Genomic DNA, 27,870 nt, shown 5'->3' with positions numbered 1-27,870 from the left:
CTTGAGAATCAAAGTCCAGGTCCAGCCAGGCTCTCCTGGTGATGAACGGATCATCAGACAGGTGGTGTGACACAAAGTCGTTCTCCTCTATGGATTTGATGGTCAGCAGCTGAGCGTCTGTGATCACAGAGAAAGAGAAGGATTGAGCATGAGTCAAATCAACACATGAGGACGTGTTAACGGTTTGTACTGGACGCAGCAGCAGCTCACCCATGCTCTGACACAAGTCTCTGGCTTGCTGCATGCTGAACACGCTGTAGTTGTAGAAGCTGCTGTTGAAGGCGTAGCAGTGATCCTCATGCTGCACCCACATGGACTGGCCTTGACTCTGAGGGCAGTGATTGGACTCTGGGGCCGCCTGCAGTCTGGCTCCTGATTCACAAACACACAATCATCATCAGTCAGGAGCATTCCTCCTACCATGAATCTGATTTTCAGCTGTGATCCTTCCTGCAGAATGACCCTACAGACTGACCCTGCAGACTGACCCTGCAGACTGACCCTGCAGACTGATCCTGCAGACTGATCCTGCAGACTGACCCTGCAGCCTGATCCCCTCACTGTGCCCTCAAAGAGGAGCAGTGTGGTTTCATGAACAGTCTGGTGTCTTACTCTGGGATGGGGTGGTGATGGTGGTGGTGTAACAGATGGCTCCGTCGATCAGTGTGCTGCAGCTGGTCTTTACCCAGGCTCCAGCAGGTGTTACGTACACACAGCTGCTCTCCTGTTTCCCCGAGCCGGAGCTCCCCTGAGCGTCAGAGACCGTGGCTTTGTAGTCCAACTTTGTTCCATCAGACCACTCAAAGGCCGGACCGCTGACCTGCACGAGACAGAGACCGTCGAGTTAGCCATCCGGTCTGAAGTTCAGTCATGTTTAAATACTTTCCTGATTTTATGTCTTAATAAAAAAAGACCCTCACATCGTGGTTCGACAGTCCTATCCAGAGTGGGAAGCCGTCTGTTTTGGCGATAAGCTTCACATGTGCGCTATGCTGGATGTCGTGGACACTCGCCAGGCGACCTCCCCGGTGTTCACACTCCTCCACGGCATGGTACCAGCTCAGCTTTCGCGTGATGACCTCATACGTTAAGTTTCCGTACTGCTGGATGTCCTTGGAGGACTGGTTGTACTCGTGTTTTGGTTCTTTGGAAGAGAAGGTTTAAAGAGTGTGAGATCTTAAAATTATGAGTGAAGTTAAAAACAGAGAAATGTGACTGAATGTGAAATCTGAGAACAAACCGTTGTCCAGTTTGCAGGCCACGATGCTTTGCTGTTTGAACTCTGAGAAGAAGATCCGGTTGCTGATCAGGATCCAGTTGCTGTCGATGGTGACTCCAGCCAAGAACGGGCCGCGCACATCCGGTCTGCCTTTAGCCCAGTTAGAGTACTGGACATTAGTGCCGTCGTACCACTTCATCTGGTTATCTGCAGCAGAACAAGATCACTATTAACCCTCAAACTGAGAAATGTTCACATGTGAGATGAAAAGAATCTGCACGCTGTCTAATGTGCAAAACAAATCACATTTATTGGGATTATTCAGGACCTCGATCTTCATCTGGCACCGAAATGTTCCAAATAGACGTCATTTTTTGCACATTAGAAAGTTTTCTTGCAGTTTTTTAAAGGTCTCAACCGTCTCTAACTCCTGTCTTATGAAACAGAGGTGCTAAATATTTTTACTCCTGAGGGGATTACTGAGAAGAAGATCAAGTCTCAGGTTATAGCAGCACCTCCATGCGTCTATACAAGTTAAGAGCAGCAAGCTTCTTGATGGTGCAGGTGTAGTTACAGTCTATAATCCGGTGCAGCCGTCTGATGTCAGATCAAGTTTCCAAGAAAATCAGTGTGATTGGATCTCTATCAGCACATTCACTGAGTTTAGATTGAACACACTGCAGATCGACAGCAAGTGAAAAAGGAAACTTAAAAGATGCCCTTAATACTTCTCATATTCAGTGTCCACATCTGCTGCATAAATAATCTGGAGGGTGGTTAATTTACATTTTTAAAGGTAAAAAAAACACAAACCGTTTTCATCCTGGAACAGCCCAAGCCACACAAACTGGACCAGGTTCCGAAAGGGGACGAGCTGCTGCTGGATGAACTCGTTCTCCTCTGGGTTTCTGATGGTGAGGATGTCTGCGTCTGCGTCTGAAACATGAAGGCGTCAAATCATGAAACATTAGTCTGGATCTGTCTTTAACTTCTGCATCACAAGTGTTTAAAAAGAAGACATGATTTAAACAAAGGGACGTGAAGAAGAGGTTTGACAGAGACCAGGTGTTTACAGGTATCACTGCGTGTTGTTACTTCCTCTTCATGCAAACAAACAAACAAATGTGAGATCCTTACGGAGTTTTTTGCAGGTGTCGTGAATCCTCCCTTGGTCGAACTCCTCCCACCTCGAGGCGACCAGCTGGAAGGAGTAGCAGTTGTTCTTGAAGGGGATCCAGTTTGGACCGTTGATCTTATGAGGACACTTCACGGCTACGTCCTCCGGTGTGGTGATGATCTCCGCTGCAACACACATTCACATGTTCATGTTTCATAAAGCCAGCGTACACCAGGAGAGTTTTTCAGGGATGTGAGAATGAGCTGATTTTAAACAACACAGAGATCTAAAAACCTGAAAAGAATATTTAAAATGTATCGATTATAAAACAGTGTTTATAATTTAAAACCATATTTGAACTGTGTGGCCTTCCATACATTTTTTTCCTTTAGTGTAAAGCACTTTGTAACTTTGTTAAGAAAAGTGTTCATAAATAAGGAAATAATCATTAAAACAATAATAATAAATGCATAAATAAAATAAATGAATAATAATATCAATAGAAAAAATTAAATGAAAATTATAATTACATTATGATGATCGTTAATATTATTATTTTATTATTATTTGCATTAGCTGAAAAAATGTAGCTTTTTCCAAAAGGACCAAATTCTAATTAAAAGTGACAATAACACAAATATCAATAATTAAAAAAACATACATCAAATAAATTATTAAAAATAATAATAGAAAACTTAAAAGTAATTAAAACAGTAGTAACAATAATAATAACAAATGTTATTTCTATAATTATTTTTTTTATTGTTATCATTATAATTATTATAAATGTTATACTTTTAAAAGTTGCAATGGCTGAAAACATGTAACACTTTCCCAAAAAATAAAAAACGAATTTCATTTCAAAGACATCATAATAATGCTCAGTTATACACATTTTAATAATAATAAAAAATAAAATTAATAATAATAATAAAATAAATAAGAACAAAATCGTTTTAGGAATTATAAGGGTTTCAATTTTGATACTTGACTCTCCTCAGGGGTCGAATCACTCGATGAGAAATATGCCAAAACAGTCATTTGAAAGATCGATATGTGTCACTATACTTAAAATGCTAACAATATAAAAATGAATAAACTGTTTAAATAATTCCTCCTTTAACCTGGCTTCAGAACAAACAATCCAGGACCTCTAGTTTCTGTGTATCTACTCATAATCATGCAGTCTTTGTTATACCTCATCATACTCAAAGGTTTTTCAGTAAGACTTCATCTTGTTATATCAGAACACTTTAACAAGTTTGCACAGCAATCACATTAAAGCACATCAGCCAACATCATGAGCTGCATTAATGAAGTAAGCCTTAAAATAACTCCAATAAGTTCTCCAACTCTGAACACATTTATCCTCAGACACTAAACAGGTATGGTGTAAAATGTAACACCGTTCCTGTGAGACTTTCAGAATCTTCTCTTTCTTTTATGTATTTTTTAAGCTCACTCCTCCGTCAGTCGGAAGCAGAACAGCTGTTTGTGTGGATTTGATTTCTCACCATGTGGTTTGTGGCAGATAGCGCCCCCGAGCTCCTCCTCACATTCTGTGGCTTTCCAGAAGCCATCGGTGTCCAGATAGACGCACGATCCTCCGGTGACATCAGAGGACCAGCGGCTGAACACGGTGTGACTGTGGTCTGTCCAGCGGTAATGGATCCCATCCTAAGCACAAACAAACAAACATCAGCGTTACTTTAAAGAATCTTTGAGGTAGAAAGCAAAAATAAAGGAGACTTTGTTTCTATGTCAAGCTTACATCTTCACTGAAGAGCCCGATCCACATGGGCGTGTTAGCCCGGCTCACATGCACAGTCAGGGTGGACTGCAGGAAGGTGTCGGACACACTAGCCAGGTCCATTTTATTACTCCTGCACTGCTCCAGAGCCTCAAACCAGGTCAGGTTCTTAGCCAGCAGCAGGATGGTGTGGTTATTCACATCGAAGGGCTCCTTGAGCATGCTGGGCGCCTCCAGTTTATCTGAAACCACAAAGGAGGGCGTATGAGACTGTGAAACTTTAAGGTATTCCTCTGAGAGCTCGATCTGTTTTGTTGGAGATAAGAGGGAAAGAGACGGTAGACAGTCTGCATTTTTGATTTCACCTCCACCAAGCTTTAAACTAAACGCAGCTTTGCAGCTCAATAAAACATTCAGCATGCCGGATTAAATAACTTGATTCAGTTAACATCTTGTTGAATATCAGACTAACAGAGCAGGGTGAAGGGTTGAGACTGAAGGTACCTGCATAGTGCTGACAAACACCCAATTTTCGAAACTGTGTGCAGGAGGAATAGTCCCAGGTACCCAGCATGGCAGAGTTTGGGTTATTGATCATGAACACACACAGATCCAAACTGGCTGGATCCAATGTCTATCAGAGAAGAAGGAGAGAATAAGAATGAAGCTTTAAACTCAAACAATGTTTAAACATTAGATCAAACTGTGACTGTGAGTCCTCCCGCTTACGTTGACTTTGATGGCTCTGTGCATGCCGAGGAGCAGGGGGTTGAAATTCAGGTAGTTAACGGGGGAGTTGTCCACCCACTCAGGGTCGTCACGTTTGATCTTCAGACCGATCCAGATCATGTCCATGTTCATCATCCTCGGCAGGAGAGTGGTGATGAAGTCTGAAACGCACACATGGAGCAAAACAATGAGGACTTCAAAGACCGACTCTGAGTTTAAAAACTAAACTAATGATCATCTAAATCATGACGGTGTGTTTACCACGCTTCTCTTCTTTAATCATATAACTAGTAGCTCACCTTGCTCCACCTGGTCTGAGATAGTGACCAGCGTTCCTCTCAGAGAATGACACTCTTCGTTTCCATAACTGAATGAGACGGGCTTCTGGCTGGTCATCACAGTGTAGCACTAAAAGAGGGACGAAGATGAGATGACATCACTTTATTTAACGTGTTGTTTTAGAGGTAATGGAAGTGAAGAGAGTCCCACTCATAAGAATATTCAGAGGTGTGCGGTGAGCAGACTCAAGGCTTTAACTGTTTTAATGTTCATCTCAGCAGATAAATAACTAGTTAGCCTTCACAGCCAATCAGAATAGACCAATGAGATGACTTTTCTTTATTTTTGTATTTATCATTATTTTTTATTATTAACTTTTTCAACAAATTAAAAGGCAAAACTAAGAAAACCAAACAATGGCTCAAACATATGTAATAAAAATAATAATAATGATAATAAAAATACGTAATAATAATACTACTAATAATAATACTATTCATGATAATAATAATAATAATAATAATAATAATAATAATAATAATAATTAAATAAATTAATAAATTAATAAATTAATAAAAAACTGGTGAGGATAAATTGAAAATGTGAACAATCTGCTAATAAATTATTTTAAAAAATAAATAAATGAGGAACAAACAATAAATAAATTGGAAATAAAAAACTAACAAAAAGAGAATAAAAATCTGCGGATTATGTCGTGCACTCTGGCCGGATGTTCATCAAGTCTGCAGACTGTTTTGTATTTAAGATATAAAATGATGATTTTACAGTTAAAGCACACTGATTTAAGTTAACCATGTAAACTCAATAAAATGACATTGAATTTATTATATAATATTTCCTGTATCTTTGTCTTTTTTTTGTTGGAAATTCAGTTTTTGAAAATGTTCCTGTTTGTTTTTCCAGCAAAGTATAAAGTGATCCTCTCCACTGATCTCTTTCTGGGTGAACTGTGTTGAGTTCAGTGTGACAGCTGCATGAACAGGAGCTGATCTGTTTCCAGGTGTAATGCAGGGTCTAAATGTAGATACAGTATTGAGCATGTTGAAGGTTCAGACCTTGTTTCTGAAGGACTCAGAGCTGTTCCCACAGGGCAGACCTTCGGGCCGAGGCTCGTGAGGATTAATCTCCACCGATGTGGTGTTGTGTTTCTCACACACAAAAGACAACCGCTGTCTGCAACTGCGCTCGTGCTCTGCAGATGAACATAGGATATGAGAGGTGTTAAGAGTACAGGACAGAGAGCATCAGAGATCTTTTTACTCTCTGAAGGATAAACGGTAAAAAGTCACATTTCGTTCTGTTGTTACTTTATCATTCAAGTATTTTCAGCTGAATTGTAAACATAAGTTACCCTAACTTTTGAGTTTGTGAAGAACTTCACTTCCTTTAATTTAATTTAAGGCGCTTTAATATATTCAACAATAAACTGAACAATCTCTGATCCTATAAAACAGAAAAACAAACACACTAATGTCTTCAGATTTGAACAAACTGTTGATGTAGCTGGATGTTTTCTACATCAGAACATGGATGATCTCTGCATTTTTAAAACTAAAGATCTATCTTTTTAAAACAGCTTCTAATTTGGGGAAACTGGTCTACATTTTAATAAAAAATTTTAACAATAAATTTTATTTTATTTCATCTACTTATTATTTACTAGTTTATTTACTTATTTACTTTATTAAAAAAAAACTTTTCACAGATTTAAATTATCCTCCATTTAATTTTTTTTTTTTTTTACTTTCTTGATTTTATTTAGTTGTAGTCTTTTATTAATTATTGATAGCTGTAACTCTTCAGTCTATTTGTTCTGTATGAAGCTCTTTGGGCTGCGTGCTTGTATACATGAACACAAATAAAGAGGGATTGGATTGAAAAACAGAAACGCACACATAATGACAAAACCATAACTTCTCTTATTCTGGAAGCACACAGCATCTCGGACGCTTATTTTATTTTATTTCATTTCATTTTATTTTATGTTAATTTATTTCATTTTATTTTTCTCATTTAATTTTTTACATTTTTTTATTTTGCTTTTATTTCATATTCTATGAGTTTATCATTTTATTTTATCAATTTATTTTATTTTATTGATCATAATCAGCTGTCATGTCTGTTCAACTGAACCTGTTTCTTCTTAGTATAAAGTTTGACATTGGTGAAAAAAATCAAAGAATCTATATTTGTCTCTCCTGTATCTGATGAATAATCTGTCTCCCTAAAGCTGTGTGATGAAGGTAACACTCTACCTCATGTAAGGGTCATCCTCCTGTTTGCATGGATGGATTCATCGAAATGATTTCAGAATGATGTCGTGTAATATCTCTTAGTGATGCTCGGCTGTGTTCAAACACTGCAGTGAGTACTCACCTGGGAAGTAGTTTTCAGGACTGATGGAGGTGCACCTTCCCAGGAAAATGGAGTGATAGAAGTACATCTGGGTGTACCTGCAACATGATTATATAAGTCCAGATCAACATCACATTATAATGTATTTTATATAAGTCTAAGCATCATAAACATGGGGTCAGTTTGTGTTTGCATGACATGATAAGATGTGTATGTGAGGGAGCGTGCACGCTTACGTCATGGGGAATATCCTCCCAGGCTCTCTCAGATCTACCCACCAGCTATGTTTGGTAGAGCTGGACCTCTGCTCAGAGAGAGAAGGGAACAAGTCAGGCACAGATCAGGAGGACCGTGTTAAGCACATTAAAAAACATCATCAGTGTGAGAGACGTTACCTGATAAGTTTGTGTTTGTTCCTTTCAGATCAAACTATCATTGATAAATTAATGACTGTATTAGAAACTCATCTCAGAGACAAAGCTTGCTTTGTTAACGTGACTCTGTTTCATGACTTCATGTTTGTATTTTTCTTCTGCGGTCAGCTTCAAGGCTTCAGATTCAGTTCTACTTTATTTTTACAGCTTCCAGCTGCATTCTCATGAAGAGCTGCCCACTTCTTAAAACCGAGAAAAGGAGGAAGGAATGTCTCCGGTCATTAGGTCCTACGCTTCAACAACAGATGTCCACAGAGAGGAAATGTAAACATCATAAACTTTCAAAATAAAAGTCAGTTTTATTCATTAAATCTAAACTGTAGGGGCGTTTCATGTTCCTCTGAGCTCGAGGAATATACAGTTACACATATTAATATTGAATAACTCCACCCTGAAACAATACTGATAGCTTAACAACCAAAAAAAATATTATTCTATCATTGTTATTTTTTCACTTTTAACTGTTTTTATTTATTTAGTTTGCAACACACTTTGCAGGTAAACGAATACAAAAACAAAAACAAACAGCCCTCCCTTCACCCCCATAGCCCAGATCTTACATATGTGATTATCTCATGTGTGGACATATATATTTTGTGATGAGATAATAATGTTTTAAAATTAATTGATTAATTCATTAATAAATAAACACACAAAAAATAAAAAATAAAAACAATTTGAAATTGAAAGTAAAAAAAAAATTTGACGTCATCCCTCCTTCTACTATGTTATTGTTCATCTCTATTTGAATAGAGATGAACAATAGAGGGACTTGTAAGCTGTCCTAATATTCTAAAAAGGGGGTCCAAGTCTTGTTAAAATTGTGCAAAGAGCCTTTCAAGGTATATTTTATTATTCCAAGTTTAAGAAAATGCATGGTGTCTCTAATCCATCTAGTGAAGCTGGGAGGCTCATTATTTATTTTCATACATTGTTGTATGTTCTGTGTTCTGCATCACTGTGCAGCACTTTGGTAAACTTTCCTGTTTTTAAAATTTCTTATACAATAAAGTGGACTGGATTGAAAAAGAGGCGTCACAGGCACGTCTACTTTCAGAAGATATCATGTGTATGGGACCGTAACAGCCATTGTAAATTCTGTATTATTTACTCAAACTAAAGAATCTGAATCACTGAGAGGTAATCACCAGATAATTCTCCATTCACTTAAGATGTTTCATCATAAGCAGCTTATTTTAGCTACTCCATCTGATCCATGATGATGATCATCTTTGCAGCCTGTCATTGGTTAGAAATAAAGAGCTTGGTATTTCTCCCCTGTCTGAAATCAAGGACTCTTTATTTTAGAAGAACTGCTGATAGTTATAACACGGAACTTTCCTCCCTCTCTCTGTAACCTGCCATCTAAGCATCCAGACGTAAAGGGGTGCAGCATCAGTCACAAAGAGGGGCGTGGCTCATTAAAAGGCAGTTCACCTGGTTTGATGGCATTTCTTTTATCCAATAATTACACGTCCACTTCCTCTCCTTCTTCACTTACTTCTGTAATCTGGTCGTGGATCCGGCTGGCAGCCGTCGAGCTGGTCGGTGCAGCCAGTTTGCTGCCGTTCATGCTGCAGAAGAGCTGGGCCTCCTCAAACGTTAACTTAGGCTCCTTCATGAACCAGAACTCTGCCCCATCAACGAAGACGGAGGTCTCATGGTGCCCGTCTGAAAAACACAACAAGCAGCTTTAAAGTCACGGCTCAGCTCAACATCCACGAACCTGCAGATCTCTGTCCGCTCCAAAATACAAACTCAGCAGAGACTTTAACAGAAATGTTGGAAAGGTTCGGTCGTTACCAGGATTGTACCACTCCGGGTTCTTCGGCTTTACTCCTGTTGAAGCAACAAAATGAGTTAGAAGAAGAAGAAGTGAACTCAGAACAAACAAACATCAGGATTTATCCGGTTTCATTCGACCTTAAGGTTTCAAATCCTGTGTGGACACATCTCCATCTTTACCTCTCTGTTGTGTTTTATACAATTATGTTAAAACTCTCGTCTCTTTGGCACTCACACTCTGTACTTCTTATAGTCTTACCGCGGGGTATTTGGCAGACCCACTCCAGCCGGGCGTCACAGTGGAACGGTGTGGCGTAGAACGGAGTGGGAGGCAGGTCGTGGAGCAGAAACACAAACAGGTGCTTCAGTGTGCTCCTCGCCGTCTGACGGGGACACAGATAGTTTCCATGAAGTTATTAAGAAGAAGCAGAAACTGTGACAGTGCTGAATTTAAGGAGAGCACGACTGCTTCAGACAACACTGAGACAAGAAGAGGTCAAAGATCAGAGTCTGTCTTTCTGAATGGAGGAGAACAGGAAGAGGGAATCAGAGAAGCTCTGCTCTAAAGCCTGTTTGTTCTGGGATAGGATGAAAGACGTGAAACGCACGCATGCACGCCGAACGCACGCACACACAGGAAACACTGAAACTACATCACTCTAACCAGCCCACCTTGAATGCAGTGCAGTCACGACTGTATGCGTCATCCTCGTAGAAATCCTGGTGTAACACGTCCATAGACACCTACAGAGACATCGAATACACAGAGTTTAACTCCAGAGAGGAAATACTACGGTTCAATAAGACTGGAAAAAACACATGTGGAGGGTTTGAGAGATAGCACAGGGTTTAAACTATAAAATACAATCAAAATATTAAAGTTATTTAGTCCAGCAGAAAGTGATCCGATAACCATTCTGAATGTTTAAGAAGTCTGTTTTCTCACTGTATGGCTGGGATCAGGGTTAGAGTTATGGATCAGGTTTGGGGTTAGGGATCAGGGTTATAGTGAGCGTTAGGGATCAGGGTTGAAGTAAGGGTGAAGGTTAGGGTTCAGGGTCAGGATCAGGGTAAGGGATCAGGGTTTGGGATCATGGTTGAGGTAAGGGTTAAGGTTAGGGATCAGAGTTAGGGATCGGGGTAAGGGATCAGGTTAAGGGTTAGGGATCAGGGTTAGGGTTAGGGTTTGGGATCAGGGTTAGGGTTTTGGATCCGGTTAAGTTAAGGGATCAGGGTTATGGTGAGGGTTAGGGATCAGGGTCAGGATCAGGGTTAGGGTGAGGGATCAGGGTTGGACTTACAGGCTGGCCATTGCTCCACTGCCAGGAGTGATCTGCTGGGTTTCTCCGGTTCAGGCCGACCCAGAAGTACCGGTTGTTGCTGAAACACAAACACGGAAACTTTACAGGATGGATCAAAAAAGAGGAACACATGCATGCATGCGTGCGTGCGTGCGTGCGTGCGTGTGTGTGTGTGTGTGTGTGTGTGTGTGTGTGTGTGTGTGTGTGTGTGTGTGTGTGTGTGTGTGTGTGTGTGTGTGTGTGTGTGTGTGTGTGTGTGTGTGTGTATGTGTGTGTGTGTAGTACCTGATGGTGTCTCTCATGATGCTGTGCAGAGTCCTCATCTCCAGATTACTGGTGAAGCTGGGCAGGTTTCCCCCAAGAGCCTGACAGAACCTCTCGGCCTCCTCCCAGGATCGCTTCCTGCTCAGCCTCTCCTCGTGAAACACCTGAGCAGGTCAAATATCATTTAATAACAGCAGCAGCAGCAGCAGCAGCAGCAGCAGCAGCAGGGAAGACTGGAGCAGACTGAAGCACAGTTTAAAGACTTTTTGTTTTGCTTTGAGTGACTTGTGAAGTTTCCATTTCAGCGCTGATTCAAAGAGCCCTCCTCACACTGATATTTAGAAACTCTTCAGGTTTGATTCAGCAGATCTACACTGATATATTCTCTATATTTCATGCATCTGTTTAATATCAAAACCAGCCGCCTACATTACATTACCCACAAGTCACTCTCCCACAGTCGGTCTGGTTTGTGGTTTTTAATGTTCTAGGTTTCATGGAGCCTCGAGCAGAAAACACACGGTGGGCTGCAGCAGTGTGGACAGCTCACCTGTTATCAACTTCCTGATCTCAGTAACTGATCTACTTTCAGTCGGGCTGGTCTCCACACTCAGCTGAGAAACAACAACAGCTCCCTACAACCACTACCACTACCACTACTTCCTACCATCTGTGAACAGTCATCTCTGAAAACGAGTGAAGCAGTCTTCATGACCTCAGGTGTGCAAAGACAAACATGCAGGTTCCTCTGTACCTTGTAGCAGTATTTGACGTTTGGTTTGGACACCCATCCATCAGGGCAGCTGGTGTTGAGGTCGGGTTCTCGTACTGGAGGTGGAGGTGGGCCCAGGTCTAATCTGCAGATGGTTCCCGCCTTGAAGTAGGTGCAGTTTTTGGCCTCCCACTTGCCGAGAGGTTTCACCGTGGAAACGACGGCACAGCCTCCTTCTCGATCTGAAACACAGGTGACGGACGAGACGATCAGTCTGAGAAAGTGTGACACACTCTCAATGTGCAGCTGGATTACAGAAGTAAATCCTGGAGAATACTCCTCCAGTGTCGTACCAGTCCTGCTTTATGTGCAGAGGGGAGCAGAGAAGGTTTAGACTCACCTGGCTCAAACCAGCCCCAGTTGGCGTACGTGACCACACCTGGAGATCCATCATGGCTCTGCCACTGGTACTCCCCTGTGTTCTTAATGTCCTGCAGCCCGATCCAGAAGTACTGCGGGTCTTTGCTGATGTGCTCGGCGAGTAAGCGGTTTATAAAGGTCTGCTCGAACCTGGAGGGACAGTCAATGTGAAGGTTTGTGTTTTAAATCCTGAGTGATGGAGGAGTTCAAAAATGTCCTTGTGTTGCTGCAGCAGCGGATCAGCGTCATGGTGTGTTTTTAACGTGCAGTAACGTCAGAAGCAGAACAAACTCCTACCTGTTCCTGATGGTGACGTTGCAGCGGTCTTGGAATGAGACCTTTTTGGTGTTCAGCTGATAACAGGAGTTTCCGTGTCTCCTCCAGCCCTGCAGGATCGACAGCAGACATTCAGCATTATGAATATTGATAATGCAGGACGTGCAGAAGTGATCCGGGCGTGGAGGCCTTACAAACGTGAATCTGAATAAACACTTTTTAACTTTTTGAAAACAGATTGAATGTTTCTGATGACATGAACGATGAGCCTCGAGTAAAACGTAGAATAATAACTGAAGCTGAGACGACACTCACATCCTCAAAGGGACATCCTTTTGCTGCAGACTCCTCCACCTTTCCTTTCTTCTGACACATAAACGGCTGCCTCACCGTGCAGTTCTCAATACGCCACCGATGGAGCTGCAGAGAACAGGCGCACATTCGGTTATATATTCCTCATAGAAGCAAAGTTAGACGCAGAGGATCGCTGATACACACACAACAACAACGAAAAAATACAAACAACGGCTAAAACACACACACACACACACACCTCTCCAGAGTAGTAGACACAGCTGGTATCCAGAACGGGCTGAGCTGGTTGGTTCTGGTCCCAGTAGGTGAAGGTCACAGGGGCCTGGTCAATCCATTTGAAGACTGTGGGGCTGACCCCAAACCCGATCAAACCGATCCACACGTCCAGTAACAAACCATCTGACGGATCATAAAAACACAAACGTCAGTCTGTAGAAATGTTTAAAGTCAAACCATCCAGGCGGTGTCCTGAGGAGAGACCAGGTTCAGGTTTTGGACTCACCTGCGTGGAAGTTGGTGCTGATCATCTCTTTGCTGTCGATGGAGTGAAAGCTGGCCAGAGAGCCTCCTCCTCCTCCCTCCGTCAGGTTACAGTGAAGCTGAGCGTCTGTGAAGTTCATAGGTTTGTCCACCAAATTGTAACACCAGCCGTTCCACGGGACCCAGCCGTCCTGACACACGGTCTCTTTATACACGAGAGACTCTGTGGAGAGGAGGAGAGGGAGAGGATGAGAGGGAGAGAGAGGACGAGTTTTATAAACGGAACACAGAGAGAGTTTGACAATCTGAGAACCCGAGAAGAGAGAGAAGAGGGATGGATTTGTATTAGGGAACTAAACGTATGGGGGGAGTTACAAACAGGAGCAGAAGGAACCCTGCTAGTCCCTCCTCACACCCCCAAAATAAAACAAACTGCAGAATCACCTACCAACTGAAATAAGGCAAGCTACTTCTGTATGTAATGTAAAACTCTTCTTAAAACATTTTAAAATATATATTTATTAACTTTTTTTTTCTTTGTTTATTTTTGTGTCTTTCTGTGGAGCACTTTGTAACTTTGTTTAGAAAAGTGCTATAGAAATAAAGATTATTATTATTATTATCACTTTGTGCATCCAGGATGGAGCGTTGGGCTTCAGGAAGCTTTAAGTCTGTTAATCAGGTCAAACACTTTGCTCATATTGGCCTCCACATCCTCGTTTCTACACACCATGACGTGATGAGGATTGCAGTGTTGTCTGTCAGTCTGTCCACCTGTTTGGTCCGGACTTTAATATCTTTAAGGCTGAATCAGGGAGGTGTAATGATATATAAACATTTGGGTTTGGATTCGGTACAGAAAAAATGTAACACATAATATTTCTTCTAAGATTGTTTACACGTCGTCTAAAAGTGCAGCATCGACAGTTCAGGCTGTCGGCCTGCTCAGATCTCTTTTTCTTTAACATTTTAAATTAAATCTGATAAAATTGAATATCAGTAAATCATGCAGGATCTGCAATCAACCCTCTAGGTGCCAAATGTGGGCAGACTCTTGGTTTGGTGAGTAAATGTCATAGTTTGTTTGCCATATAACGAGTAAAAAAAAAGTACCAGGACAATCGTGTTACTGATAAATGACCATGCTGAATTTCTATTGTGTGTTTGATGTATCTACAGCTTCCCCCTTCAGCTGCTCTGATGTCTGCAAGAGCGATAGCAATTTTATTTATAAAGCACATTTCATTACACGCAGGCTCAATGTGCTTTACATGGAGAATTAAAAACATAAAAACATTCTTATAAAAATAAATAGAATAAAAACAGATACACCCAACATACATCAGACACAGCAATCAAACAAACAGTAAGTGTTACTGCACATGCATCCAGTCACATCAGTCATCATATCATTCATACGCTTGAGAAAATAAATATGTTCTGAGGTTTTATTTTTTAAGTGGAGACAGTAGTGATTGACCTTAGGTCAGCAGGCAGTTTGTTCCAGAGAGAAGGACCGCAGTAACTAAAGGCCTCTTCACCAGACTTTGATTTGACTCTGGGTACATTTAAAAGACTTCCTCCTGCTGACCTAAGGATCCGGGTCGGGTTATACACTGTGAGCAAGTCAGAGATGTCCTGGGGAGCTGAACCCAGCTCTGTGAGGTCGGGCTGAGACACACACAAATGATATATACCGAAACGGTTCAGTATGAATACGAGTTCTTTCACACCCTGACTCATTAGACTCATGTTCAGATTATCTTCCTCTCTCAGTTTTATTGATTAGACTTGTTTAGTGATGAAGAATGAGCTCAATATATTAAATTCAAAGTGTTCAACAGAGCTCAGTGAAGAGGACTCAGCTCTGTTCACCACCATGAGATGCATCGAAGTTCAATAAAACAATCAGGAGCGTTAATAACGAGGCGGAGGAAACGAGGAGTCCTAAAGTGTTTCTGCTTTTTACCAACGAGCTCACCGAACAGCTCTTTCGCTCTTTATATCACTCTACAATGATCTCTGTTTTATGAGCACAGAGTGATGAGTAACTGATCTCAAACAAACCACTGCTAGCATATTAGCATTGAGTGCTTGTGTTTCTGTAGGAGTCAGAAGAAGGAAGCTAGGGCAGAGGACAGAGGGAGCAGCGGACCAACCTGTTGTCTCTGTGTCAGAGGCGTTCACTCTCTTCTTGCAGATGTACGGCAGCCGTTTGTTGCATGAGTCAGATTCATAATTCTGTTTGGAGTTCAGGACTCCGCAGTCTGACTCAGTGATCACACCAGAGTACGGCATTCCTGTCACACAAACAAACAAAGAAGAAATCAGATTACACCCAGACTGTGACAGAGGAGCAGTGTTTGTGTTTAAAGTCAGACTAGGAACAGTTTCTTCTGCAGGAAACTCTGACAGGCTGTAAATCACGGAGAACACAAGGAGCTCATATCAGCCACAGCCCAGATGACTGCTGACATTCAAAGTGCAGCGTCAGAACAAGAGGAAACACACAGCCAACATAACACTACAGCTACAAGGTTTCATAAAGCCTCCATTCAGAGCTATTAATGGGTTATTCAGCAACACTAACAATCCCCATGCCACACTGTGCCCAAAAACAAGGCACAATCAGCTTCTCCAAACACTGGCCTCATTGTTTCTCCCACTGTCACCCACTTTCAGTTTATTAGTTTATGTGAGGGGAGCAGAGGCGGCAGCTTGCAGCAGGTTTACTCAGAGCTCAGAGAGGCAGGTGGTTCAATGTGGTTAAGAAGAACCTCTTCCCCACACTGTGCAGTGAAATCTCTCCGCTAAAGAAAAAGAGCAAAGGTTACACCATGCACCAACCGTCGCGGGTTAGACTTTAACGGAAATGCAGAGGTTACAACGCCGCGCCAGTGTTTTACTGTCAGACATGAGGAAGAGAAGTGAGAGGCGAAAGAAGGAGAACTTCATCACCTGTTTCCCAGCGCAGGACGGAGAGAGGGGAGCCATCGGACCACTGCCAGCCCTGAGAGGTGTCCAACTGATGAAGGCCGAACCACATCCGCTCAGGCATCCTTTCAAGGCCGGCCAAAACTGCACACAGAGTAACACATATATCACAAGACACAAGACAAGGGGGCATATCTCAACAAGTTTCTCCTGCTGCAACATGAGTCCATAAAGTATATAGTTTATTAAAGGTATCAGGAAGCTGTTGATAAAAGAAGAAGAGTCAGAGATGGAAACTCATCGGCTCACGATTTGGGAAGTAAGAAACCACATCACACAAAGATGCAGATGCAGAAAATGTGCAGCACAACAGCAAACAGACCTGAGTTCAGAGCATGAGACACTTCAGGGACGATCTGTGTGACATCTTAAGGACATGACGGGTTAGATGATTTTCACTCGGACTGGAAAAATATTGAGCTAAAGACAGAACTGTCACTGAGTTTATGATGTTTGAAATGTGTTTAAAACACTTAAATCCAAAGAAGAATATGAACTTATTTTTTATTTAAATGACGCAGCTCATTCTGAATGTTTGAATCTAACTGTGTCACATCTGAACTATTCTTTGTCTGTTTCATATTCAGCCTCTGACTTCATATAAATAAGGTTCCTCTAAAGTTTGAATAAGTGTTTCATAAAGTGTCCCAGAGGACCGCTGCAAGCAGGATGAACAGAGTCTAAAATGTAAAAAGAAGAGTTCCCTCTGAACGTTCACGCTCTCACTGCATCACTCCTTTTTAATTTTGTGATAAACTCAAGGTAATCACTGATAAAACCCCGTGACCTGGTGTGACTTGATATGAGTTCAGTTTTTGTGAGAGAGAGATCTTTGAAGTACTGAGGTCAGAACCACAGAGTTAAAAGTGGTTTCAGTGACGTTTCCAGTTTGACTTCACATTTCTGTCTGATTATCTTTAAGGCCGACAAGACGGGACTGTAAAGAAATGTGCAAACAAAAACATCAAAATACAACCAGTGACGAAACACGAAAAGACTCATTATTTGACCTATTCTGCGATGAAACTTTAAGGGACAGAAGTTTTATTTATTCATACTCAGTAAAAAAAGTCAGCTTACATGATCTGACATCCACCTGTGATATTTTAATTCTAATGAAGATAACATGTGAGAATAAACAAATAACTAATAACCTTAAAATTGTTGAAGATTTGATGTTAAAACTAGAAAAGAAACTTCATCCTGTGTTCTGTCTCTTTAAATGTTCCTCAAACAGAGGAGGCCTTCAAAATAAAAGCTCTCCTGAAGGATCTCAACATTGATGTAAATACGGTTCCTCAGGTCAGCTGATGAAAGTTTTATGATCTTCAAAGTAGTTTACATTTTGAATCCAACACACTGAAGTTGATGTGTCTTTTTCTCATCTTATAACTTCAGATTAAAGTAGATTATGATGTTATGAGAGGTGCAGCAGTCTTACAGGTTTTGGAGTGGAGATCTTCGGGCTCAGACACACTCAGCAGATCGGCTCCCTGACTCCGACATGAATCCAGAGCTTCATGCCAGGTCACAGCAGCTATGGAAACAAACTCATAGCAGGAGTCCCCTTCCGGCCCGGCGAACAGAGTCTGGCAACCCTCCTCTGCCAAGTCAGAGAGAGGAGGTCAGTGAGAGTGTGAGGGTCTATGAGCATCATGCATTGTGTTAATACTTGAGACAGAAACATCTCGGTGTGCAACAGAGAGGAGTTTTATAAAGTCATGTCTGCACAGTCGAGTTAAAGGTTTTCATATCAGTGAAATAAAGAGTTCAACATGCCGGCTGTTAGACAGTGTCCCTTCTTCCTCTCTCGGTCGTAATCCGACGAGGTGGCACACCAGGACATGTGGGGAAGATCTTCATCTGGGAGGCATCCATGATGCCAGCTGCCATTGTACTTGAAGGGGAACTGACAGGGAGCGCCGTCCGCGTTCCCGTTGGTGGTGTGAACGACTGCAAAGACAAGAGAGTGAAGAACGAGCAGGGTCAAAGGTCTGTTACCTGTCTTTGTCTCTTTTGTTATTTGTAAGTAAGAGAAACACACACACACACACCAGGGCGGTTACTGAATGAAAGTGATGTGTGGTTCTCAGAGAGGAACCACTCTCTTCTTCCAAAGAGACACACACACACACACACAGACCGAACAGACGCTGTCTCAGAAGGAGCTGAATAAAGTCCCGGAGGTGGAACAGAGACCGTTTTGTTGTGACTGTGTTTTGTTGTTTGACCATGAAACCACGAACGCAGGTGACGCACTGAGGAAGCTTGTTGATGCATCTTCATCTCCGCCCTGATCTCCTCCATTTCATGTTTCATGTTTTATTTTGAAGACAGAGAACACCAATTTAACTTTTATTATCTGCATCTTCTGAATTTGCATCTCAATATTTACCGGTAAAAAACTTCTGAGACTTTTTATTTTGATTTAAAAAGTATTTAAAAGAAACATTTCTTGAAGGTTTATAGTTTGAGAACAATTCCCATTAAATTATTTGATTTGTATTAAAAAGATGAATTATTGATCAATTTCATGACAATCATTGTAACGAGGGATGTTCACTAAACAATTACACGTCATCACTCTTGCTAGTCGACACCATGAGTTGATGGTAAATTAATTTAATTATCTATATTTCCATTATCATAGTCCTGAAATGCAGACTTGTATCTACGCTGCAGCACCGAGATAAAGTTGTATGTGTTTTAATCCTGATGTTTTTTATTCTATTTCAGTCAGTATCACTGACAGGGTTTTTATATTTTATATTTCTGATTGTTTTAATCTTTTATCTTTTGTTGTTTTTTATTCTTCCAACATTGTTTTATTTCTTTTATCTGTTGGTGGTCATAACCGTTTTTAGCTTCCTTGATATCGTTTGGAACAGTTGTGATGAGGAATTAAAAATGTGAAACTCTCTTTGTCTATTTAAAAAAATGCTTAAAAATAAACAAATAAATAAATATATGAATGAAGTATAAACTGTTTAAATTAGATTTCACAAACATTACTGAATTGCTGCTTGTTGAGATTGAAATATTTTGAGATTTTGTTTTTTTGTTTGTAAGTTTGTTTCTGAATGAAACGTTTGAAGAGTGCTTTGTTATAAAATAACATAATTACTAGCACAATGTTGCCTATATGGTATAAGTTATGTTAAAGGTTAGGCAGGATAAGCCTTGGCTTAAGCCGACACCTTTCTTGGTCAGCATGTGATTGACTAAAATATATGTGGATGTGTTTGCATGTTTATATGTATGCATGAATGTACTTGTGCATGTATGCATGTGTATGTGTATGTATGCATGTGCATATCAATATGTGTGTGTGTCAAATAAGACATTATGTCTGATCTAAAATCCCAAACTTTGAATCCCTTCAGGTGGAACATTCTTTTTTTGACACCTTAAAGACCCCCCCTGACTCCAGACATCTTATCTCTAAATTTGTCAGTCTGTATGACGCTGGTACCCCAGCCCACACTGTTAAGATCAGAGATACTTGGAAAGAGGAATTGGGTATTGACATATCTGAAGCCATGTGGGATGACAGTCTATCTATGATACAGTCTTGCTCTATAAGCAGCAGAAATCAGCTCATTCAGTTTAAGGTTGTCCATCGTTTACAGTATTCTAAATCAAGGTTGCATAAGTTCTACTCCTTTGTCTCCCCGTTGTGTGACAGATGCAGGATTTCTGAGGATACATTGTCTCATGCCTTTTGGTTTTGTCCTTCACTAACTGATTTTTGGTCCAAGGTATTTGACTGGTTCTCTAAGGCCTATAAAAGACTCTTTCAGCCAGAACCTGGACTTGCAATCTTTGGCTGTTCACAGTCCACTAAGGATCTCTCCTCCTCTGTGCGACGATCACTAACACTGGGGATGATAGTTGCCAAGAGACTTATTTTGAAGCAATGGAAGTCCCCATCCCCTCCTTCTTTTCAGGAATGGATTTCTAACATGATGTCAGTCATACAAATGGAGAGACTAAGGTTCCTGCAATCTAGCTCTTTGAAGACATTGTCAGCTATCTGGAGCCCGTTCCTTGCCTTTTTGGATGAGGCTGACGTGTGATGAAAGTGGAGTATTTCTTTATATATGCAGACTTGACGCATAGCACTCCAGCGTACGCATCTTAATTGGCAGCTTTTTGGCCTTTTTATATTTGTTTTTTTTGTTTTTTTTGTTTCTGCTTTCTCTCTACATTATTTATGTGTGTATGTATGTGTATGCATACATATGCATGTGTGCATATGTGTGTTTATGTGTATATGTATTTCTATTTATTTTATTACTTATCTTCGTTTATTTTGTTATTTAAAATAATTTCTCAACTAACATTTTCTTCACGTGTTTTCTATTAATTTATTTGTCTATTTTTTTATTTTTCATATTATCCATTTTATTTTATTTCATTTCACATGTCTGAGCCCCTGTTTGATTGTATTTGTTTTGTCTTGTTACATTACAAAAGTTACAAATAAAATATTAAAAAAAAAAAAATAAATAAATATGTGTGTGTATGCATATGGATATATATTTTCTTGAAGAATCCCTCAGTGATTGTTTTGTTTTTTCTTTTATTTGTGATTTTTATAATGGCTCCTATGTTGTGGAGGGAAGTATTGGTTGTTGATGCAGACCAAAATAAACCTAATCTAATCTGAAAAAAAAAAAAAAAATCTCTGTCACTTTGTGGATCTTTACCTCCCTGCAGGAAGTTGTTGTCTTCCTCATATTTGTCTCTGATTGTCTTTTAAATTCTTAGTTGTAAAGCCCTTTGTAACCTTGTTTTGAAAACTGCTATATAAATAAAGATTATTATTATTATTATTATTTATTTATTTTATTCAATAATAATAGTAACAATAATAAAAACAAAATTATTATTATTATTATTATTGTTGTTGTTATTGTTATTATTATTACTATTGTTGTTGTTGTTGTTGTTGTTATTATTATTATTATTATTATTATAGTATGTAGGCTGTGTCTGATTAAATTGGGATATAACCACTCAACCAGAGCAATGAGTAACCAGCACAGGCATGAGGATGTTAACCTGTAAGCTGTTTAGCTGTGTTAAATAAATTGTGCTTGATTCTGACTGTTTTTCATTTCAACTGAGCGTCCTATGCTACAAGCTGCTGCGTCTACATGATAACCTCTTTCCTCCTCTGTACTTTTATGGGCTGTAGTTGTAAACATTTATAACTTTAAGGTTCTTTATTTCACTACAGTTTCAGAATCAGTCACGCAGCAAACGAGCACCATAAAACAAAAGTGAAAGTCAGCTTTGATGCTGCTCTCACTTCAGCCCACAGACCTCACAGTCATAAAGCTCATCTGAAAAGTCCCCAACATTCAACAGGCAGACTGAGTCACAGATATTTTCAGGCTTCAGAGGAAATCCTTCCCTTGTTGTTTGCTGGCATGAGAGCAATAACACACTGGAATGAAGATCACTCCGGTTTAAAATGTACCTAACTGAACCTGTTTGGTCATGTGACACGAGGCAGGAGGTAACGTCTTATTATCCAGGGCGTAATGGATCATAAAGTAGGGCAGGACTCACACCCTGTAGGCTGAGGGTGTTAAATTCAACACAAACTGAGTTTACCTCTGCTTCCTCTTCCTGACTGCATTACTGGGTCCTTAGGGGATCATAATGGGAGCTGGAAGCACTTCTCACAGAGCTCAGATCTGCAGCATGGAAGAGTTTTCTCCCTCAGATAAGACCCAGCTCACCCACACTCACCACGGTACGGTCTCTGGCAGATGTTGTCCTGGGATCCTCCTCTAACCCAAGTATCATTAGCATCCCGTTTGGCGGCGACTTTGCCGTCGCTGCCTGACAACACCATCTGATAAGCAGTGTACACAGCCCTGTCCTGGCAGCGCCAAACCAGCGGGACCTCAGAGCCACAGTCCACCAGGGACACCGTCTTAGAGGAGACGTTCAACGCCAAGCAGAGGGAGGTGGCTTCATGGAAGAGCCGGTGACCTGAGCCCCACTTCCACAGCTGGGTCTGGCTGTTTGGTTCGCAGGAGGTGAGGGTCAGGTCTGTGGAAGCCCCCGTACCCAGGCACTGCTCTGAACTTGCATGCTGGATGGTGAAAGCGTCCTTGTCTGTCGAGAAGGGAAAGAAAACACAACATTTTAAAATCTGACTAATGATCTAAAGATGTTCAGCTGAAAGTAAAAATCATGTTTATGAAATATAATCTTTTAATGGAAAAACAAACATCCTCTAAATAATTCAAATCACTCAACACTGACAGGGCAACACTGCCGAGGCTACAACGACAACTTCTTCAGTATTTGAGTGTTTGAGAAATTGGGAAACAATAAAAAATACACATCATTTTAACTCCTGTGATTGTTTTTAATTCTTTCTCACTGAAGAGAGGTTGCTTGAGGGATAATGAACAAACTTGGAGTAGAAATAATTTTGCATTAATCACATTAATCCCAGATATTCACGGAGCAGGACAAATATCTCTGGCTGCAGGTTAACTCTCTATCACAGGACGGCTTTAATGCATCTACCCTTTAAATAAACTGTATCAAGAAACTCATCTTTAACCCCCCTGTTATGTTGCGGGTCAAATTGACCCTTTCAAAAGTCTATTTTAGGCAATGTATGCTTCCCAAACCAGCTAAATGCAGCATAAAAATCTGGGCAGCGTGTGACAGAAGAGGACTCATTTTAATTTATCAACATCACTTCATAAAAAAAAATTAAATAAAAAAAAAAATCTATGTCATGTAAAACTATTGTATTTATAGTTAGGGCTTTAAAATGTATATTAAAAAAAGTTTTATCATTAATTTTAATGAAAAACTAGTGAGTTATCCTCATTGAACCATGACCTGTGAGAATTAAAGAACACCAATGGACTAAATCTTGATTTTAATGATTTGTAATGGAGTTAAAAATAGATTAAACAAAAATGTGTATTGGTATTTTTGGGGTTCTGACACTATTGGATAATTGAATATGCCCCTGGTCAAATTGACCCAGGAACATTATTGCTTGTTCCAGAGAAACGAACATAACAGGAGGGTTAATATAACATTTACATCCTGAGTGTGTGTCAGCTGTTTGGTTTTTACATGTCAGAAAAGTTACAGACACTTTGCATGTGTTGAGAATGAGATGACTGAAAGATATTTGTTTACTGCAAAGAAGCAACAGGAACATATTCACATATATAATCCTGGATTACATAATCTATGTCCTCCATTTGAAAGTTACTGAAGCCATCACTTAAAGATAGTTATTGATCAATTTATGAGTTGGCAGATATTTTGTCTTTCTGATGATTGTGGGTAAAGTGACTGAGTACTTTGTTTTAAAAGTAAACTCAAGACTTACCTTTTTAATCTAGCTTTTAATCTGGAGTTATTTATTTTTAGCCATGGACTGCATTATCATTTTAATTATTTTAAGTATCATTGCTTTAACATTTATTTATCTTATTTATTTCTTGTATTCACCTGATCTTGTTAACACTACCTTATTTTTAACCTTTCTTTCCACTATTAATTATTTTATTAATTTTACTTTATTGATTTTATTTTATTTTAAAGTATTTTATTTATAATCCTGCCTTTTATAATTGTACCATTGCTGTTGATTTCTGTCTCTGTTATTCTGTGAAGCACTCTAATAAAGTTGAGTTGAGTTTGTTTGTGCAGCTTATTTAGAGGCTGTTTCCTGGACTCTTCATTATTTATTTTACATATAAATAAAGTTTATTCCACATCATTTAATCCCTGCAGGTTCAGACTTTACTAAACAGAGACAGTCTCATGTGAGCCTCAGTGCATGGTGGTGCAGCTATCAGGGTTATTATTATTATCATGAGCTGCTAGTGATCATGAACAGAAAGTAAACAGCATTAAAGCATCAGTGTGTGAGTGAGCTGGTGTATGAAGAGCTGCAGCAAGGGGAGGGAGGGAGGAGGGGGGATGAGTTTGCACTTTGTTTAACGTGTCAGAATATAAACTGGATCAGTTTAAAGTCACTAACTAACTGGTTAACTAGTTAGTCTAACTATCTGTCTTTGTTTCTGCCTCCCTGGGAGTTAATCTGACATGTTTGCAGCAGACAGAGGAAAGTTCTCCCGCAGCAGAAGGTGGAGAGCAGAGAGGCGCACAACATGATAAGTGACGCAGACATTAATTTAGAGAGCTTCAGATAAGGAGAACTTACCGACAGCTTCAAGGACAGCCGGGGAACAGGTCCCCAACAGAACCAGAGAGTCCAGCACAGACCACAAACAAAGGCAAAGTGTCGCTCCGGAGGGTCTCATGGTCACGGAGGAGACTTTCTGTCGGATTCATAAAGAATCTACTTCCGGTGAGCTGACTGTGAATGTAGGCCGATCAATAAGTGAACCCAAAGTGAAAGTGATCAGAGAACAAGTCTAACCCAGTTAACACAACTGTCAGCTGTGCTACTCTCGGTCCCGCTCCGAAGCTCCGGTCTGTCAAGCCAGCATGGGCCGGGGGGGGTGAGACATACTTCCGGTTTATCCTACCAAAATAAAGTTTAACAGATATGGTAGAAAATTACATGAGTCCAGGAAAAGGAGAACATAAACTACGGAAGAGGACTAGGGCCATTGGAAAACAAAAATTAAGGTCAATTTTTTAAATAATTATTATTAATATTATGAGAGGTACGGAAGAGGATTAGGGCCACTGGGAAAAAAAATTAAAAATTAAGGTCAACATTTTTTTATTATTATTATTATTCTGAGAAAAAAAAGTCCTAATTCTGACTTTAATCTCAGAATTCTGACTTTAATGTCAGAATTCTGACTTTAATTCTGACTTTAATCCTAGTATTCTGACTTTTTTCTTGTAATTCTGACTTTAATCTCATAATTCTGACTTTTTTCTCGGAAGTCTGACTTCACTCTCAGTATTCTGACTTTAATCTCAACATTTCTGACTTTAATCTCAGAATTCTGACTTTAATTCTGACTTTAATCCTAGAATTCTGACTTTAATCCTAGAATTCTGACTTTAATCCTAGAGTTCTGACTTTTATCTTATAATTCTGACTTTAATCTCATAATTCTGACTTCTCATAATTCTGACTCTAATCCCATAATTCTGACTTTAATCTCATAATTCTGACTTCTCATAATTCTGACTCTAATCCCATAATTCTGACTTTAATCCTAGAATTCTGACTTTAATCCTAGAATTCTGACTTTTTTCTCATAATTCTGACTTTTTTCTCGGAAGTCTGACTTCACTCTCAGTATTCTGACTTTAATCTCAACATTTCTGACTTTAATCTCAGAATACTGACTTTATTCTGACTTTAATCCTAGAATTCTGACTTTAATCCTAGAATTCTGACTTTTTTCTCATAATTCTGACTTTAATCTCATAATTCTGACTTCTCATAAATCTGACTTTAAAGGTGACATATCATGCAAAATTGACTTTTTAATGGTTCTTTACCTGAAATATGTGTCCCTGGCATGTCTACAAACCCCCCAAGAATGAAAAAAATCCATTCTGCCCCTGTTTTGATTTCTACACCTTTCTGTAAATGTGTGTGAAACGAGCCGTTTCAGACTTCCGTGTTTTTGTTACGTAACAACAATATCCGGTCTGTCACGGAGTCAGAGCTCGGAGCTTGTTCAGCCCATAGACTGTATAAAATAATACTGAATCCCTCCCCCGTTTTTCATTACCTGCACAAATATGTGCCAACAAGGAGCTTAGGAGGGAGGCATGCTAGTTGTAGGCTTTCTTAATAAACGCAAAGGTCGGTTTTACTCCCCACGTCTGCAGATTTGAAGATATAGTGGATGATTTTTATTTGTCATGGATAAGTGCTAGCGCTAATTAGCATAGCCACATAGCTATATGTTCATAGCTGTAGCTGTAGCTGTAGCTGTGTACCAAGACACACGTCGACATACTGACAAATAAAACAACAAGAAACACTAAATCTGTGACCAATCCTTCATAAAAGGTCCCGCTGCCTTTCTGGCAGAGGTCGGGTTTACTCCCCACGTCTGCAGATTTGAAGATCTAGTGGATGATTTATCATGGATAAGTGCTAGCGCTAGTTAGCATAGCCACATAGCTACATGCTCGTAGCTGTGTACCAAGACACACGTCTACATACTGATAAATAAAACAACAAGAAACACTAAATCTATGACCAATCCTTCAGAAAGGTCCTGCTACAGGCGCCTCTCCGTCAGGATCAGATTCAGAGGGTTGAAGTAACGCGATCTCTGAGCAGCCGTGTATATTCAGCCAACATGTAAACATTAGATCAACGTGCTGGAGAGCCGAGCCACATCCACTTCCGGAGGGGGCGTGGTCAGAGGGAAAACAGAGTGTTCTGATGAGGAATGAAGAAAAGGACTTTTCAGGCATGCCAAAATCTGATTTCAAAGTGTTTTTTTGAGCATAAACTTTAAATACATGTTTTTGGGACCTCTTAGACCAATATATATTGATGAAAAAAGCATGATATGTCCCCTTTAATCTCATAATTCTGACTTTTTTTCTCGGAATTCTGACTTTAATCTCAGAATTCTGACTATAATCCTAGAATTCTGACTTTTTTCTTATAATTCAGATTTTTCTCATAATTCAGATTTTAATCTCATAATTCTGACTTAAATCTCAGAATTTTGACTTCAATCTCAGAATTATAATAACTATATAAAAAAAATGTCCCAGTGGCCCGAATCCTCTTCCGTAAGTTTTAATGCACAGCTCAATATGAAAATAAGATTCACCAAAGGACACCATATTTGTGAGAACCATCAAAATAAATGTGATGTGAAACAAAAAACTCATGCCTTATTTTTAGATTTTATTTGGAAGGCGTAACAACTCATTTCCGGTACTGCTTTCGCATTTTATCTCTCCTTTCTGTTTCACCCTCCCTCCAAAGTCCCTGAATGCCCGGAAATTTTCCCGTATGCCCTTTTCACGCCCACTAGGTTGTTTCCGTGAGTGGCACGCATGTGTTGATTTTCACCCTGTTAATGCAGAGGAAGTACTCCCCTCCTCTCTCCTCCTTTCCTCTCCTCTCACCCAGACTCACAGAGCTGTGGAAGAGGAGTTGTATTTGTAAACATTGCAGCTGTTATGAATTATTAATAACTTTACATCCTGATGTCAGATAAACTGTCGATAACAGTCCACTCTGTTCTCTCATATGTGGGTTTTGAGCTGCTGCCAACCTCCCAGCCTTTATTAAGACCATGTAAAGGCTTAGACTGTGTTTGGAACCATTACACATGAGGGGACAAAAAGAGGCCTTCAGACTCAGCACTGACTCCTTTAGGACAATATTTATGTTCCTGTTCATTGTGTTAGCACACTGAAAAAAACAACAGGAAAAGATACAGCATTAAGATTGTAT

At 40.0% G+C, this 27,870-nt stretch overlaps 1 protein-coding gene across 1 annotated transcript in view; it reads right to left on the bottom strand.

The window, feature by feature from the left end:
* ly75 (lymphocyte antigen 75) overlaps positions 1-24,953 on the bottom strand; it is a 29,000-nt gene extending 4,047 nt beyond the window's left edge. The window contains exons 1-33 of the mRNA XM_034680176.1: positions 24,673-24,953; positions 22,212-22,583; positions 18,231-18,404; positions 17,893-18,054; positions 16,416-16,535; positions 15,617-15,757; positions 13,480-13,680; positions 13,216-13,376; positions 12,978-13,082; positions 12,684-12,772; positions 12,367-12,536; positions 12,009-12,208; positions 11,276-11,418; positions 10,991-11,069; positions 10,362-10,433; positions 9,949-10,072; positions 9,708-9,743; positions 9,406-9,575; positions 7,707-7,774; positions 7,492-7,568; positions 6,171-6,307; positions 5,115-5,223; positions 4,816-4,976; positions 4,591-4,720; positions 4,108-4,328; positions 3,851-4,013; positions 2,357-2,521; positions 2,033-2,155; positions 1,241-1,426; positions 921-1,144; positions 613-820; positions 211-372; positions 1-117 (exon numbers count right to left, since the gene is read on the bottom strand). Of these exons, the coding sequence (XP_034536067.1) occupies positions 1-117; positions 211-372; positions 613-820; positions 921-1,144; positions 1,241-1,426; positions 2,033-2,155; positions 2,357-2,521; positions 3,851-4,013; positions 4,108-4,328; positions 4,591-4,720; positions 4,816-4,976; positions 5,115-5,223; positions 6,171-6,307; positions 7,492-7,568; positions 7,707-7,774; positions 9,406-9,575; positions 9,708-9,743; positions 9,949-10,072; positions 10,362-10,433; positions 10,991-11,069; positions 11,276-11,418; positions 12,009-12,208; positions 12,367-12,536; positions 12,684-12,772; positions 12,978-13,082; positions 13,216-13,376; positions 13,480-13,680; positions 15,617-15,757; positions 16,416-16,535; positions 17,893-18,054; positions 18,231-18,404; positions 22,212-22,583; positions 24,673-24,772 (4,870 nt within the window). The 5' untranslated portion in view covers positions 24,773-24,953. The remainder of the gene's footprint in view (positions 118-210; positions 373-612; positions 821-920; positions 1,145-1,240; positions 1,427-2,032; positions 2,156-2,356; positions 2,522-3,850; positions 4,014-4,107; positions 4,329-4,590; positions 4,721-4,815; positions 4,977-5,114; positions 5,224-6,170; positions 6,308-7,491; positions 7,569-7,706; positions 7,775-9,405; positions 9,576-9,707; positions 9,744-9,948; positions 10,073-10,361; positions 10,434-10,990; positions 11,070-11,275; positions 11,419-12,008; positions 12,209-12,366; positions 12,537-12,683; positions 12,773-12,977; positions 13,083-13,215; positions 13,377-13,479; positions 13,681-15,616; positions 15,758-16,415; positions 16,536-17,892; positions 18,055-18,230; positions 18,405-22,211; positions 22,584-24,672) is intronic.
* Positions 24,954-27,870: the final 2,917 nt, after the last annotated feature.

The sequence above is a fragment of the Notolabrus celidotus genome, chromosome 3 (assembly GCF_009762535.1).
Source record: "Notolabrus celidotus isolate fNotCel1 chromosome 3, fNotCel1.pri, whole genome shotgun sequence".
Taxonomy (NCBI): Eukaryota; Metazoa; Chordata; class Actinopteri; order Labriformes; family Labridae; genus Notolabrus; species Notolabrus celidotus.
This window is presented reverse-complemented; position numbering and strand designations above follow the sequence as displayed.